Below are 15,080 nucleotides of genomic sequence, written 5' to 3' on the forward strand. Positions count from 1 at the left end.
AAGAGGTCAAAAAAAAAAAAAAAAGAATAAAAGCCAGTACTCTCAAGTCATAGAAACAGATAGAAAAAAAAAAAAGTAAGTAAATTGCATTTTAATTGCCTATTGTGGAGAGGGATATAGGGGGACACCGTGTTTCCCGGAAAATAAGACCTAGCCAGACCATCAGCTCTAATGTTTCTTTTGGAGCAAAAAATAATATAAGACCTGATCTTATTGTACTATAAGACCCGGTCTTTAATATAAAATATAATATAATATAACATAATATAATATAATATGCCAGGTCTTACATTAATTTTTGCTCCAAGAGATGCATTGGAGTTGATGGTCCAGTTAGGTCTTATTTTCTGGGAAACACAGAAGGTAGAAAAGTATCCTGAACAAGTTTTTGGAAACCTCAGTGCCCAGATATTGGCACTGAGGGAGTTGGAGGAGCCAATCTGATTATTGCTCATAAGGCCCACGGTTGCACAGAGAGCACCAAGAGAAAGACCTTGTTTCAGTTCTCATGGCGACTTCTGGGACAAAGCCGCAGCTGAGGTAGAGGACTATCACTTTGGTACCACAGTTGGGGCATGAGGCTGTTTAGATACTTCTGTGCCTGATCTAGAGGACGTACTGCCTCTCCAGGTGCTCAGCCAAGCAGTTTTAACTTCACACACACACATTGAACTCACATGTTTCCTCCTCTCATTCTCTGTTGCCCACAGTTTGGATCTGGGAGACACCTGTTCTAAGTTGGTGAGGGTCCAGCAATGTCTAAATCTCTCCTCCTTGCTTCTCCCAAATATGTGTCTATACTCCAGATTCATAAAACATCCCCAGGTAGGACACACAGACGTGAATGCTTACCACAGCTGCAGGAGCAGGCCCCTGGGGCTGTGCCAAACTGGACTTCAACAGCCCACCTCAAGGAACAGCCTTGTAGTTCTACCCAATCCTCCTTTTGAAAATGCAGCTCTAGCTGTGCCAGATATCCCAGAGTTATGAAGGACCCCAGTTTTTAAGTGCTAGGAACAATTTAAAACATTTTATGCACTGTGAAGCAATACAAAACACATCTGAATGCAGACACAGCCCATAACCCATGAGTTGAAGATATCTGCCTTAAAATGTTAAACTTTCAAATGCAAAAGCTACATAGAAGCACTGCACAGTACCTCTGCTTCCCATTCTTATCACTTCCTCCTTGAGTTCCCTATTATGTTCTTGAACAGTGAGGAAGCATAAGGGTGGTGGTGAGACAAGAAGGACCAAGATAAAAGAATGTAGTTAAATATGTCAAAACTATTATACAGCAACACGAGATAAAGAAGAATTCAAACCAAAATGGGGCAGAAAACTAACATTTATTGTACATTTTTGTATAACCAGTAACGTACATATGTTGTTTCACTTTATCTTTATAATGATTCTAATAAGTGTGAATCATTATCCTCAATTTACAGGTGAGAAACTGAGCTTCAAAGGCATTAAGCAACTAGCCTGTGGTTACACAATGATGGAGCTGGAATTTAAACCCAGATTTTTTTATTACAAGTTCATGTTCCTATTCAAACTGCTTTCCAAGTGGCTGAATGCTCATAACGAGAAATGTGGATGTTGCTAATTTAAAATATGTTTAGGGCCATCTGTTTCATTCCAGCCCAGTGCCCATTACTGCTTTTCTTGAGGGAAAAATATGTTTGGGTAACTGGCCCCTGCCACTATTCCAATGCTGTTAATTGCTATTTCACTCCATCCAAGCTTTCCTTCAAATTTCTTTTTTATTCTAGACTTATGAAACTTCTAATCAATAATGTAACTTAAAATAGCTTTTTCTTTACATACGTCCCTAGTCCTGTGCTGAATTTTGGTATGATTTTGGTTACTGACGAAACTAGCATACCCTAATCCTAGAATTTATAAAACAAAAACAAAACCTATATATCTACATTGCACACTCATGGATGACACTACTTCTATTCACCATTGCACTAGAGGTCTTAGTCAATGCAATAAATCAAGAAAAAGAAATTAAACAGTATGAATATTAGAAAGGAAGAAATAAAGCTGTATTATTAGCCAATGACACAGTGGTACACATTGAAAGTCCCTACACAATAGAATCTACAGGTAAATTATTAAAAGTAACTAGTAAGTTTAGCAAGGTTACTAGATTCAAGATCAATCCCAAAATTATGTCTATATACATTCATTTCTCTTAAGAATGTTTTATGAATTTTGTTAGTCTTGCAATTATTTATTATATTTATTCCTAGGTATTTGAATTGATAGCTTACATCGGTACAACATTTGAGTCTCCCCATCCATGGCATAGCTATCCACTTACTTAGATTCTCTTTTATGTCTCTTAATAACATTGTAGAATTTTTCTGTTAGAAATCTTTCAATTGTTTAATAAATAAATTTAGCCAAGTTACTGGATTCAAGGTCATCACATGCAAAATTGTTTTTCTATGTATCAACTACAAAAAGTAAAAATTGGAATTTCAAAAAAATCATTTATAAAAGAATCATGAAATGTCAATCTCAAAAATTCTAGTAGGAATGTGTGTGTGGTGTGTGTGTGTGTGTGTATGTGTGATGTGTGTGTGTGTAAATTGACAAGCTAATTCTAAAATTTTTACAGAAACACAAGGGCAAAGAATAACCATAGCATTTAATAACAAAGTGAGAGAGCTTATTCTATTTTACATCAAGCCTTATAACATTCAACCGTATGGTAATAGTTCAAGGATAGAACAAAACAAGGAGACCAGAAACAGATCTTGAGGCAATTTGAAACAACATTCCAGTTTTGCCAGCCGGCTCACTGTGCTTGTCTAGTACAGAACTACTTCTTTTTATTTTATTTTATCCAAGTTTATTGGAGTGACAATGGTTAGTAAAGTTACATAGGTTTCAGCTCTTAAAGGAAGGTTTGTATTGTCACCCAAGACATCCATCTCAGTCTGGGGTACAGAAGAACTTACATTTTTTTTCAACTGTGTACAGTTCAAATTATGTGAAATTTGGTCAATTTAGATTACACACATGAGAGAGTGTCTCTTTTATCAAATATGATAAAATTTTACTTTAATGTTCTATTGGGCCAAACAAATTCAGTCATTTAAAAGATGGTCTTACGTTACTGTGAGATTAAAAATGGGATCAGCCTGCTGCTGTGGAGGATGAGAAACACTCACCAATTATGTATGTTCTTTGTGTGTCTACTAGGTGTGTTAAAGAGGAGTTTCACTACAGTGGGTGGTGGGAAATAAAATATTTTAGTCGGGCTCATTATAGTCCAACAAAATCAGGGATATGTATCAGTAAAGTAAACAAAGAAAGAAAGGATATTGAGTAGACCAGTAGGTGTTTCTACCTCAGGAGGGATTGTGAAAGATCAGATAGGATGGTAGCCATAGAGAAGCAGAGAAATGGACAGGTTTCAGAAGGATTTGTCAAACTTTAATATATATTTCCTATATCTAAGGTAGTGCAATTGTACAGTCTTAATTATAATGGAGATAATTCCTACATTTCTCTTAATTGGAAGAAACATTTTCATCTATATTGAGTTATCAATTTGATTAAATTTTTATTTTGTTCTTGCTGTGATTCTTAAGTAATTTAATCAAATTTAATGTTTCTTTAATACTGTAATTGGTTTGGGGAAGCATGAAGGTAAAATATGAGCTTATTCTTAAACCTGATTTTAATATCCTTCAAGGGAATAAATGCTTTCCTCATAATCACCTTCAGTACCAAAGATCAAAATTAAAATCTCAGTGAACTACCACAAGCAAATAAACATCTTCTTCTAGATATAAAATTTCTCATTTGCAGTTGAGTGACTTGTTAAAGGTCACAAAGCCATCAAGTTATTGGAACCCTTCTAAAACGACTCCTGACTCCAATCCAGTTCACTTTCTAGGATAATCTGCACCTATTGCTTCCAGGGAAGAGGATATTTTGATATTTAGATGTGATTCTCCAAAGCAGGGTTTCTCCAGCATAGCACTGTGGGCGTTTAGACTGGATAATTCTTTGTTATGGGTAAGCATTCCTGTGCATTGTAGGATTTTTAGCATTAACATTCCCCTAGCCCTCAAGTTGTAACAACCAAAACTGTCTCCAGGTATCGCCAAATATCCCCAGAGAGGCAAATGGCCTTCAGTTTAAGACAACTGCTCTAAAAATTCCTCTCTATCCCTAATATGCTTTGAATTTTTGCCAAGACAGAAAGAATCCAAGAAATTGTACCATTTCTCATAAAAATGTGCAATCTCAGTTATATTTTCGATTTGTAGACCCTTTAATCAGAAGTTCAGCCTCCGTGTGCTTGCTCTCTAAATCTCCAATTGCTATGACAGTCTTCCCAGTCTACTCCGTCCAGTCCTTGCCATTCTCAGCTTTGCTTTGTATCAGAGAAACTCCATGGTCCAGGCTTCTTTGTTTTCTGGCTTCTATGTGAGTTCAGCCAATGGGAAGTACTGGTAAAAGGTTGGAATAGACTCAGAGATATTGGGGGAGAAAAAAACAAAAACTGATGGTTGCTAGATGAGAGAGGGGTGAGGATGGGGGAGAAGGCAAAGGGATTAGAGAGTATAAATTAGTAGTCACAATAGAGCCACAGGCACATGAAATACAGTTTGGGAAATATAATCAATAATGTTGTAGATTATATAGGGTGCCAAATGGGCACTGGACTTATTAGAGAGACCACTTCGCAGACTGCCTGACCACTGCGCTATACACCTGAAGCTGAAGTTGAATAATACTGAACGTCAAATATATATATATATATATATATATATATACACACACATATATGCATACATATATGTATATATGTATGTATATGTATACACACATGTATATGTATACATACACATGTATACACACATATATGTATACATACATATGTATACACACATATGTATACATACATATATGTATACACACATATGTGTGTATACACATATGGTCCCATGGGAGGTGGAGTACAGCATAGGGAATAGTCAGTGGAATTGTAACAGCTATCTACAATGTCAGAGGGGTAGTAGATTGGGGGAGGGGTTATCAGTTTGTGAGGGGTGTGAATGTCTAACTATTACATTGTTTTATACACCTCAAACAAACAAACAAAAAAGATCAAAATAGACAGGAGGGAAGAAGTCATGCTACGTCTCCCTTTCTCTGTTCTGACAGTAGCTATTCGGTCACCTTCATGGCTCCTACTCCTGCAAGGCAGTCCTTCCTCTGTTCTCCCTGCCATGCTTCCATCTTCCACCCCTTGGTCCTGGATCCTGGGCGCTGGTAACATTGTCATTGTCCCTCCAGTCCTAAGGGTGGTAGCAACTTCCTACTGCTAATTTCTGGTTTACCTTGCCATCCCATTTGGCTCCTTCCTTCTTCTCTCAGCTGTGTAAGCAGTTGCTATGGACTGAATTGTGCCGTCTCCCAGCCCAATTCATGTTTGGGCCCTAACCCTCAGGGTGAGGGTATTTGGAGTCAGGAATTAATTAAAGTTAGGTGAGGTCATAAGGGTTGAGCCCTGATCCAAGAGGATTACTGTTTTTACAAGACATCAGAGAGCTCATTCGTTCTCCCTCTTCCAGAGGAGGATATGCAAGAGGGTGGTCCATCTGCAAGGGAAGAGGAGGGCTCTCACCAGGAACGGAATCTGCCAGCACCCTGATCTTGGACTTCCAGCCTCCAGAACTGTGAGAAAATTAATGTCTGTTGGTTAAGCCACCCAGGCTGTGGTATTTTGTTATGGTAACCCAAGCCGACTAATACAGCAATTCTCTGTATTATATTTCCATTATTTAAATAGCTAGAGAGTGTTTGCTTTCCTGCCTACCCTGGCTGACATAGTTCTTTATACCATTGACACCATAAAAATATTTCTAGAAGGTATCCTAATATGTGCATGACACTATGCAAAGGAGCTTGTTTCCTTATCTACTTCTCCTAACAACAGTGTAAAGTAGGGCACAAATGATATAACATAAGGAACACAGGTTTTGAGTCACTTAGACTGAATCACAACTCCTCCACATACCTAGTTCCATTACCTAAAAAAAGTTAGTTAACCTCATTGGGCCCAAGTTTCTTCATCTGTAAATTAGGTCTAATAATAAATAGTATTCGCCTAAAAGGGTTGTTCTGGATTAAACAAGTTACTCTATGCAAAGTGCTTAGAATATTTTTAGGCATATAGTAAGCTCTCAAAAATCTAAGTGTTATGTTTAGCTACAATTTATTGAGTGTCTATTATGTGCCAAGTACTGCAATAGGTACTGGGGACATAAAGACAAATAAGACATATACTAACAGAGGAAACGTGTGAATAGGTATTTATAATAAAATATGGAAAATTTATTTATTGACATATTATGGGAAAACCGAATTGAGCATGATCCACAGCCAGGGTCTGGGCAGCAATTTTCGAGGTCTGAGTCTCAGTTCTGTCAATTACTAATGGTTTGGCTCTGGACAAGTTACCTAACTTAGAGCTCAAAGTCTCAATTTTCTTACCTGCAAAATGAGGATAATAGTTGATAGTATCTACCTCATCAGGATGTGGTGAGAAGAAACAAGTTAATAAAAGTATAGTTTCTGTTATAGTTCCCAGGAGAGATAAGTGCTCAGAGGAGGACAGTGGCTTTAATCATCAATAGGGGAGCACAGAATCAGGTTATCTAACCTAGTCCAGGGCGCCCCCAAATTTCCCACTCCTTACTGGTCACTCTGATCTACTTGACAAGGACTGCTATTCTTCCTCCTGCTCCTCCTCAGAAGAGGAGACTGAGTTTGTCATACTTTTCTAATATCAGCACAGATTGGTACAACTGCTTTAGAAAAGTTCTTGACAGAATCTACTGAATCTAAATATATGTATACAAAGCAATTCCACTTCTGCATATCTACCTAGAACTGTATACATATACATACTAAAAGAAGTAAAAGAATGTTTATAGCCGCTTCATTCACAGTAACACCAAAACAGCAGGAAACCCAATCAATGTTCATCAACAGAGGAATGGATGATATATATTGTGATATATATTCATATACAATGGAATACTACATAACAATGAGAATAAAATACAGTTGCATGCAATACTATAGATAAATCTCACAAATGAAATGTTGAGGAAGAAAGAAGCTAGAGTGCACATTTTACTATTTCATTTATAGAAAGTTCAAAAATAGGCAGAATTAATTTGCAGTCATAGAATTCAGAAGAGTGACTACCTCTGGGGAGGAATTTGGCGAGAATGGTGGTAGTGTACTGGTAAATGTTTAACAACCCTCTCTCAAAAAAAACAAAATCACTGATTTTTATATCATATGTCAATTCCCTTGGTATAAATACTCCCACCATGATGGTTTTCAAGCTCCCAATGTGATGTCACTGAGCAGAGTTGGGAAGAGATGTATATGGATACAGTCTGATCGGGCACATCGGTATGAGCCAGCTCTAGCACACCCTGGGAGGTGTCATTCCGGCATTCTGGTGTGCCGGAAATATCATATATCTTAATCAGGACAGTGCTTACACAGGTGTACACTTAAGATTTGTTTGCTTTATTGTGTATATTATACCTCAATAAAAAGTAAAATGTAAACATGTCTGTGAGAAGTAGAAAGTAAAAGCAGTTATAACTATGTCCCAGAGGAAGGTCCAGAGAGGAACCAGAAATTCAATGGCTAGAAAGACAGCACTCAAATCTTGTCTCCATAAATGGATATAGAGAAAAGAAAGACACTGTTAGTAGATACTGGCATAAATAAAAATGAGATGGTGACTCTTTTAGCTGGGCCACTCTCTGTCTTTCAACTGGAGATTTAATTCAATCTCATCACTAATGGTCGATACACCACACAAAAGGGTGTTGCTTCTGAAAAGTTCAGATGCTCTGCCTAAATTTACTATGGCCCTGTCACTCAGAGATGAAGATTATTCCACTGGATGGCTCCAGATGAATGTTTTAAGCACAGTACCACCTGAACACAATGTGATCAGACACACAAAAAAGCACCAAGGTAAAGAATGTTATTTTTATTTGGAGTAAAAATGAACATTCATATCATTTTCCTAGTATTATTATACTAAAATCCGAAATATGTTCAATGTCTGGAATATATCTGGGGTCTAGCTAAATGAGAAATTTTAATAGGACAGCTGCCCCTAACATATACAGCACTTATATGTTTAAAGTTACAAGGCCAAAGCAAAATTTTAAAGGAGTTTGACTGATGATACCTCGACACATCCACAGATTCATTTGTTCCCAATCTGGCAGAATAGGACCATGGAAAATACCAGGCCAAGTATCTAGAAAACAAAACAATAGGATTAACATGGAATTTAAGGGGAAATGCTAGAGACATAAACAGCCTGAAAGAACATTATACATGAAAATATTCTGGTTACTAACCATTTTAATTTTATTTATCTAACTCATCTCTCTTCTTGGGAAATTAGAGACTCCAATGGGACAACAGAGCATTGAGAAAGTTCTCTGAGTAGTTCTGTGTTTTAATCAGTTTTCAGCCAGCCAATCCACCTCCACTCTGCCCTATTTGATTGTGCAGTAGTAGCTGCCACCAAACACCCCACCCTTCTCAAACACATACCCCCTTCTGTAGGGCATCTTCCCTGGAGCTTGGGGAACTCAGGACTCTGGGGGCTCAATGTCTACTGCTTCCATAAAAGGGTTATGATCATCTGGTCTAGATTATTTGCATAAAAATCAAGGAGTCTAGAATTACTCTTGCCATATTGTTAGGCATTGCAAGAAGAATGAAAAAAAAAAGTGTTTTCTTAAAAAACTTCTAAATCTATGGAGAAGAGCTTACTTCAGGAATTTCCTTTGAAGTGAAAAAGCACCGTTAAAATTCCAGGACATAATTTCTGTCTCATTAAGCGACTCTCCCAAGAATTAGGGACTCCAAAACTTGCCCTAACTGGCTCTGCAGTTGGTGGCTAGCATGCTGTGGCTTTGTTATAGAAATGACACAGAAAGACCCGTGGGTATTACGGATGGAAAGTTTCCTCCCCATCAGCGAGCGTGCTTTGAGGGGAGGCAGTAGGAGGGCTAGCTGCCATTTATGCTGAGTCATCTCAAGCGCTGCTACTGTATTAAGACGTCCTGTTTAATAATTCTTTCCTGGAAATGCATTTCAAATGAGTACTACTGCCCAACATTGCTGTCTTATTAAAAAAAAAAAAAAAAAAAAAAAAAGGTAGGCACCAATTCTGTGCAAAAATAATGATTTTCATTCAGAATGTTCTCAATGTCACTCTTTTAGAATGACTTCAAACAGCTCTGAAATGTAGTCTTTTTGTCTTGGTCCCAAGCCTCAAGTCTGGGAGACAAGCATCAGGAAAGAATAAAGAAAATGGGCAAAATACTGGGAGAAAGCAACTATCACCTTTCACTGTCACATCCTTGAAACAGAAGCCACTATTCATCAGCAGACTAGACAGTTAATACCCCACTTTCTTGCATCTCACTGCCTCTGAGAACAAAATTTATCGTGTTCCTAAAAATAGCAGGTAATTAATAGAGATTCATCATATGGTAACGTATGTGAAGAGTCAGGATAAATTTGCCAAGTAGTGTACATGAGTTCCCATATTCTGGAACAATCTAAGAAATGTTATAAAATGATCCTTTTTCTCTCCTTTAACTGTGCTATTCTATTCCTAAGACCTCCTGTCAGGATAACTTTTATCCTATAAAATAATGATGACTATCAGTGCCAGTGGCTTTTTTTTTTTTCTTAGTTAAAATGAGAAGAGAACCTGCTGATCATTTTTTGTGCTTGTAAGCTGCACAAATGAGGAGAGATATGATGGTCTGGTTATTTAATTCGGAATAATGAGATTTCCAAAAATGTCCACAGGTAAACTTTTCTTACAAAATGAACCATTTTTGCATTGATTCCTAACACCCTAACTAAGAAGAATCCCTCAGGTATTTGGTCTTAACAGGGCCTTGAAAATAACTATTGGCCCATTCCATCAGAACCTGTGCACAGACTAATACCAAAGATCTAACCGCCGGAGACTAATTTTTTTCATATGGTATTTTTTATGGAGATAGTCTGAATATATTTTCTTCAAAGATATATTTGCTCCTGTTTTTCTTCTTAAAAATATTTATTAGAGGGTTTTTTCTCTCTCTGAGTCTTTGTGATTTCTTGAATTTGAATTTGGGAAACAATAGAAACAGGTCTAAGTGTTAGGCAACTAGTATTAATAACTATAAGACTGACTAATGTACATTTGTAGATACATTTTTACAGACTGAATATCAGAAGACTATTTTCAAACCTCCTTTATTAATAAAAAGAGGGACTATAAAATAATGTTTTTCCCTTCAAATTTGGAGGTTTTAGATTGAGAGACTGAAACATAAAAAATTCAAATAGTTCTTTAAGCCAACTATCTACATACAGTGCAGAAATCACATTTAATTTTCATAACTAAAAAAATGTTATATTTTATGATATTGACATATATAAATTCCACACCTATTAAAAGGGTTTTATTAAGGTATTCTCTAATCATCTTTAGAACAACCAATAAAATAGCTAAATATGTAATGAACTCATGGAGTTTACCAATTTCATAGAATGCTGAAATGCTATTTATCTTGTAATCTTATTTTCCATTAAATGTATTTAGATTTTGGCAATGCCTTTGGCTATGATATCAGAGACATCACTCTCCCCAGTTGATTATATCCTTATTTTCTCTGGCTTTACTTTTGAGAAGTTTCTTAAAAGCATCTGTGGGTTGGAGCCAGTCATGGTCAATTTACATCTAACATGGAATTTGATACTTCTATTGACACTTACATTGAACACCTCATTTAAAGCCAGCTCTTTCAATCATTCATTTCAAGTCCACTCTAGCAACATGTATGTATATGTGATCTATGTTTATAAATGTATGAGTATAAATGTGTGTGATTTTTCACTCACCTCTATGGCCACAAGCTCATATTTCTAAATTAGCATTAACCCAGAACACAAAGCAGAGAAATAAAGGACATTTCACAAAAGGCAAAACAGAGAGAAATAGACTGCATACACAGCACCATTTAACTTTGGTCCTGTATCAGACATAAAGAAAGACAGCCATGTTTCCAGCAGAGAATGCTTCATAGTTAGACCTATTCATGTGGGCTACCAGGACGTAATACTCAATATCACAATTTATGGCTTAATTGCCCCTACCTTTTCTGTAATGGCTGGCTGGAGCATTCCACCGGTAACCTAAATGACCACTTAAAACACTACATTGCTTCAATCCCAGCAAAAATTCCAATCTGGCAATGACGTGGCACAAGAAAGAGGTATAAAGCTACCAGAAATCCCAAGGAGGACAGTGCATAGCATTCCATGAGAGTGAAGCAGCAATCACTCAGCTGAGCGAACGAGCCTCAGAGGCATTAACCTAAGAGACATCCCACACATCATTAGGATTCCTGCCAGTGCAATGAACAGGATTGGGAGCAAATCTGACGCACTTGGTATCTAAATGAACCAAGAGCAAAGATGATTCCAAGAAGGCTTCCCTGAAATAGTTTTAGTTCATCTTTCCGGCAAAGTGTGTAGGCCATGTAGGAAGTGTCCTTTAGTTCTTAAGAAAATAAAAGAGCAAACATGCCAAGAAAGTCCATCAAGATAAAAATCCTATGCAGATTTTTTTTTCAACAGCAATAATCAAAGTTATAAGAGTAAATACATAAACCTCAAGTAGAGTCTCCTTAGAAACAACTCCCAGTGAGTCCAGAGTCCTTACAGTGAGAAAAATCAAAGGCAACTCTCTGGAGTTTTTAGAACTTGTTGGATTTCTCCAGAATGGAATAGCAGGAAAAAACAGCTCCCCACTCTCTGGAGTTCAGTTTTTATTTTCAGTTTCAAAATCAGGAAGAGAGACGAGAAAATGTAAAGGTTGTATTTTGGATTTGTTTGGTGCTTTTTCTTTCTCCCTTCAGGAACTTTAACTCTTGTAAGTAGTTTTCAATGGGAAAAGTATATCTGGAACTAAGAACTAAGTGGAAATAAATTCAGTGTTTATTTCCCAGTAGAGAGATCACTCAGAAATAATAGGCTTAGCCCTGCTCAGTTCACAAGAGTGCAATCCCCTCCCCAGACCCAAGGCCAGTAGAGGGAGATGATGGCCCTTGGGTACTTGGTACCCAGTGCTTTTCTGAAGTACCTAGTTTTTATTTTTCTCACCATAAATATTTGTTAGAAGAATTAATTAACAAACAAAAGAGTGAATAAAGAGTTAGTAATGCAGGATTATACTGTACCTCAATAGCTGCCAGTCCAAATGCTATTCCAATAATTATGATAATGTGTTTTTTAACTAAGTCTTTTATCAAAGAAATGCATGGCTGTTAAAAAAAACAAAATATAAAAAGTTACTTTTAATCAAATTTTGATGACCTTATTTGAAAAAGATTTTTCCCCCCATTGGGTTGACTTTTTACGTTGTTACCAAGAAACAAACTCAGCAGAAAGGAGTTGGATTATTGCCTCCACTTCATGCTCCTCCCCACTCCAAAAGGTGGAACTTGTGATTTTTCATATCTTAGAAGGCATTTGAGACACAAAATTTTGCTTCAACTATGTCATTGCTGAATCTAAGGATCTTTAGTTATAAATAATAATTTTATCCTATATTACAATTATTCATTTCAGAGTTGTTATCACCTGGATTGTGTATTTTTCAGTTTGGTAATCTACAGCAGAGAGTTCCCTGTTTGGGGTTTCAGCTAATTATAGTGCAAATTTTCATTTTTAAATAAAGTTTTTCAAAAGTCCTTTACTGATATTTATCAGGTTTTTTTATTTTTATGTCCATCATTATGTCCTTACTTTAGATAAACATGAGAATTTGGAAAGTTGCCTCTCTACTATATTTTTTGAAATTTATTCAAACCAGCATGCAATTCCAAGCTTAAAACATTTCAGACCAGACCTAAAAATACCAAAAATTGTAAATTATATGAATAATTTTAAAAGTGCAAAGTACTACACAGTGTAATAGTGCTATTATCTATATTGCCAGAAAAGATATCATTGCTATCTATGATAGTCTTATATGTGCAAAGGGCTAACAAAAATATTGCTATTTGTTAAATAAAATAAAAGTTCTCCATAAGGCTGAGTAAAACAGTCTTTCCCCCTTCGGTTTCTCCATTCTCATCTGATCCAAAGTGGTAAACATTAGAAGAAATTATTATGTCACTTAGGATTAACCAGGAGATTAATGATTGTATCTACTGAGTCACATTTGTTATACTCTAGGAGTTTTCTCCCCCTTTCCTCTCTACATAACCAGGTTATCTTGGCAAAAGGGAGGGGGGATAAAAGAAACAAATTATGGCCCATTTCAGATTTTTTACTTTTCCAGATTTCTTGTAAATGACACAAGGCAGATGGAAGTATTTTATGAATTTATGTCTTTCCTTTTGGGAAACTGCTGCAGCTTTCAGCCTATACTCAACTGAATTATGTGTGAATTTAGAGAGAATGCCTATTATTTTTTTAAGGATAATGCTAGGGCTTTTCAAAATCTATCCTGAGGAAAAAGGTCTTTGAGTTGAATCTTTAAAATGAATCAAGGAGACAGATAGCAATTGAATTTACTAATTTCCTCATTATCCTAAGTGGAAGTCACATTTGTTTATACCATATTTATTTCCCTCTTCCTTGTGTATATTGTGTCACTAGAATTAGGTAGGAGGAAGGAAGCAGGAAGGAATATAAAAAGTAAGAATAAAATATTTTTACTGATATTACTTGGACAATAAAAAGACATGTGGTCTGATAGATAATGTCTCCTCCATGTGTTACTTTAAATACTAGTAACGGCAATTCCCCTTCAGCATAGTCTCCTTAATTTTGATGATTAGTAAAATCATTAGGGATATGACAGTCTGCAGGAGAGAAATTTCTCCTGAGATACTTTCTATTTCCTAATATAAAATTAACCTCAGTAGCCATTACTAAACCAATGCTAGATTGAAAATAATGTTCAGGTGTTACAGAAATTAATTCATTGAATTATAATAGCTGTTATATGTCTTTCTCCCAACTAGACTATAATCCCCTAGAGGATCCAGAAGCATGTCTGATTCTAGCAAGGTCTGTCAAACACATAGTAGGGGCACTAAAGAATAACAAAATAAATGAAACATTAACATCAACTGTCATTTTTATACACATTCCTTCCAGGCCAAATAAACAAATTATATAAAGCTCTATGGTTAGAGACAGATATCATGCCCTCTAGGAAGCCATACTTTGAACCCCGAAGACTAAGTTAGATGGGGTCCCATAACACTTTGTGCCTGCCCCTATCCAAGAAATACCAATAGTTCATTGGGTTGAAGTTGCCTAATTATCGTTCTCTCTTCCCTAAGAGCAGACACTGTGCCCTGTTCAGGAAGGGAGCCCCAGCAGCTGGTAGAAGGCCTGGCACATAGGAGGTGGTCAGTAAGTATCTGATGAATTCAGCAATAAGAAATATGACATTCACAAATTGCCATCCACAAGTGACATAAATATGACATCTACAACACATAAAAGAGAAACCCAGATTTTTCAATTGACTTTAAATATCTGGGATAACTTTTAAATTGGAGTAATAATTAGACAAATTAGTAAGTACACTTAACATCCAGAGCTGAAACCTCAAAAAGGCCAAGTCCTTTCCTTATACCTGTACAATTACTTGAGAAAAGGAACATTAGGTAAAGAAAGATTTAATTTTAAAATTAAAGTGAAAGTATAGAGTTCTAGAACTTATGTTAAAATAGAAGAAATAGAGAATAATGATGAAAGTCACCAAAGAGAGGACAAAATAAACCTTTATCTGTTAGTTTGTACTTTGCCTCCCCTTGCAGTAGAATGTTCCTCTGATCTATTAGAGTTGAATTTAAATGATGCCAGACTCACAGAAGAAATTAAATACTTTCATCTTCTTTATATCCATTTATCTTTAAATAAGGATTTCTTTTTTATCTGGGAAATTCCTAGGACTTTTATATCATGAT

At 36.3% G+C, this 15,080-nt stretch overlaps 1 protein-coding gene across 6 annotated transcripts in view; it reads right to left on the bottom strand.

Annotated features, from left to right (window-relative positions):
- Positions 1-1,331: 1,331 nt before the first annotated feature.
- TSPAN8 (tetraspanin 8) overlaps positions 1,332-15,080 on the bottom strand; it is a 234,628-nt gene continuing 220,879 nt past the window's right edge. For 5 of the 6 annotated variants that reach the window (XM_081059236.1, XM_081059235.1, XM_081059238.1 and 2 more), the window contains 2 exons: positions 12,330-12,413; positions 6,641-8,332 (listed from right to left, as the gene is read on the bottom strand). In XM_081059236.1, coding sequence (XP_080915362.1) covers positions 8,279-8,332; positions 12,330-12,413 — 138 coding nt within the window. In that variant the 3' untranslated portion in view covers positions 6,641-8,278. Of the gene's footprint in view, positions 4,542-6,640; positions 8,333-12,329; positions 12,414-15,080 lie in introns of those variants that run through there. The other variant, XM_081059239.1, reaches the window with a different exon arrangement.

Source organism: Rhinolophus hipposideros, assembly GCF_964194185.1.
Source record: "Rhinolophus hipposideros genome assembly, chromosome: 9".
In the NCBI taxonomy this organism is placed as follows: Eukaryota; Metazoa; Chordata; class Mammalia; order Chiroptera; family Rhinolophidae; genus Rhinolophus; species Rhinolophus hipposideros.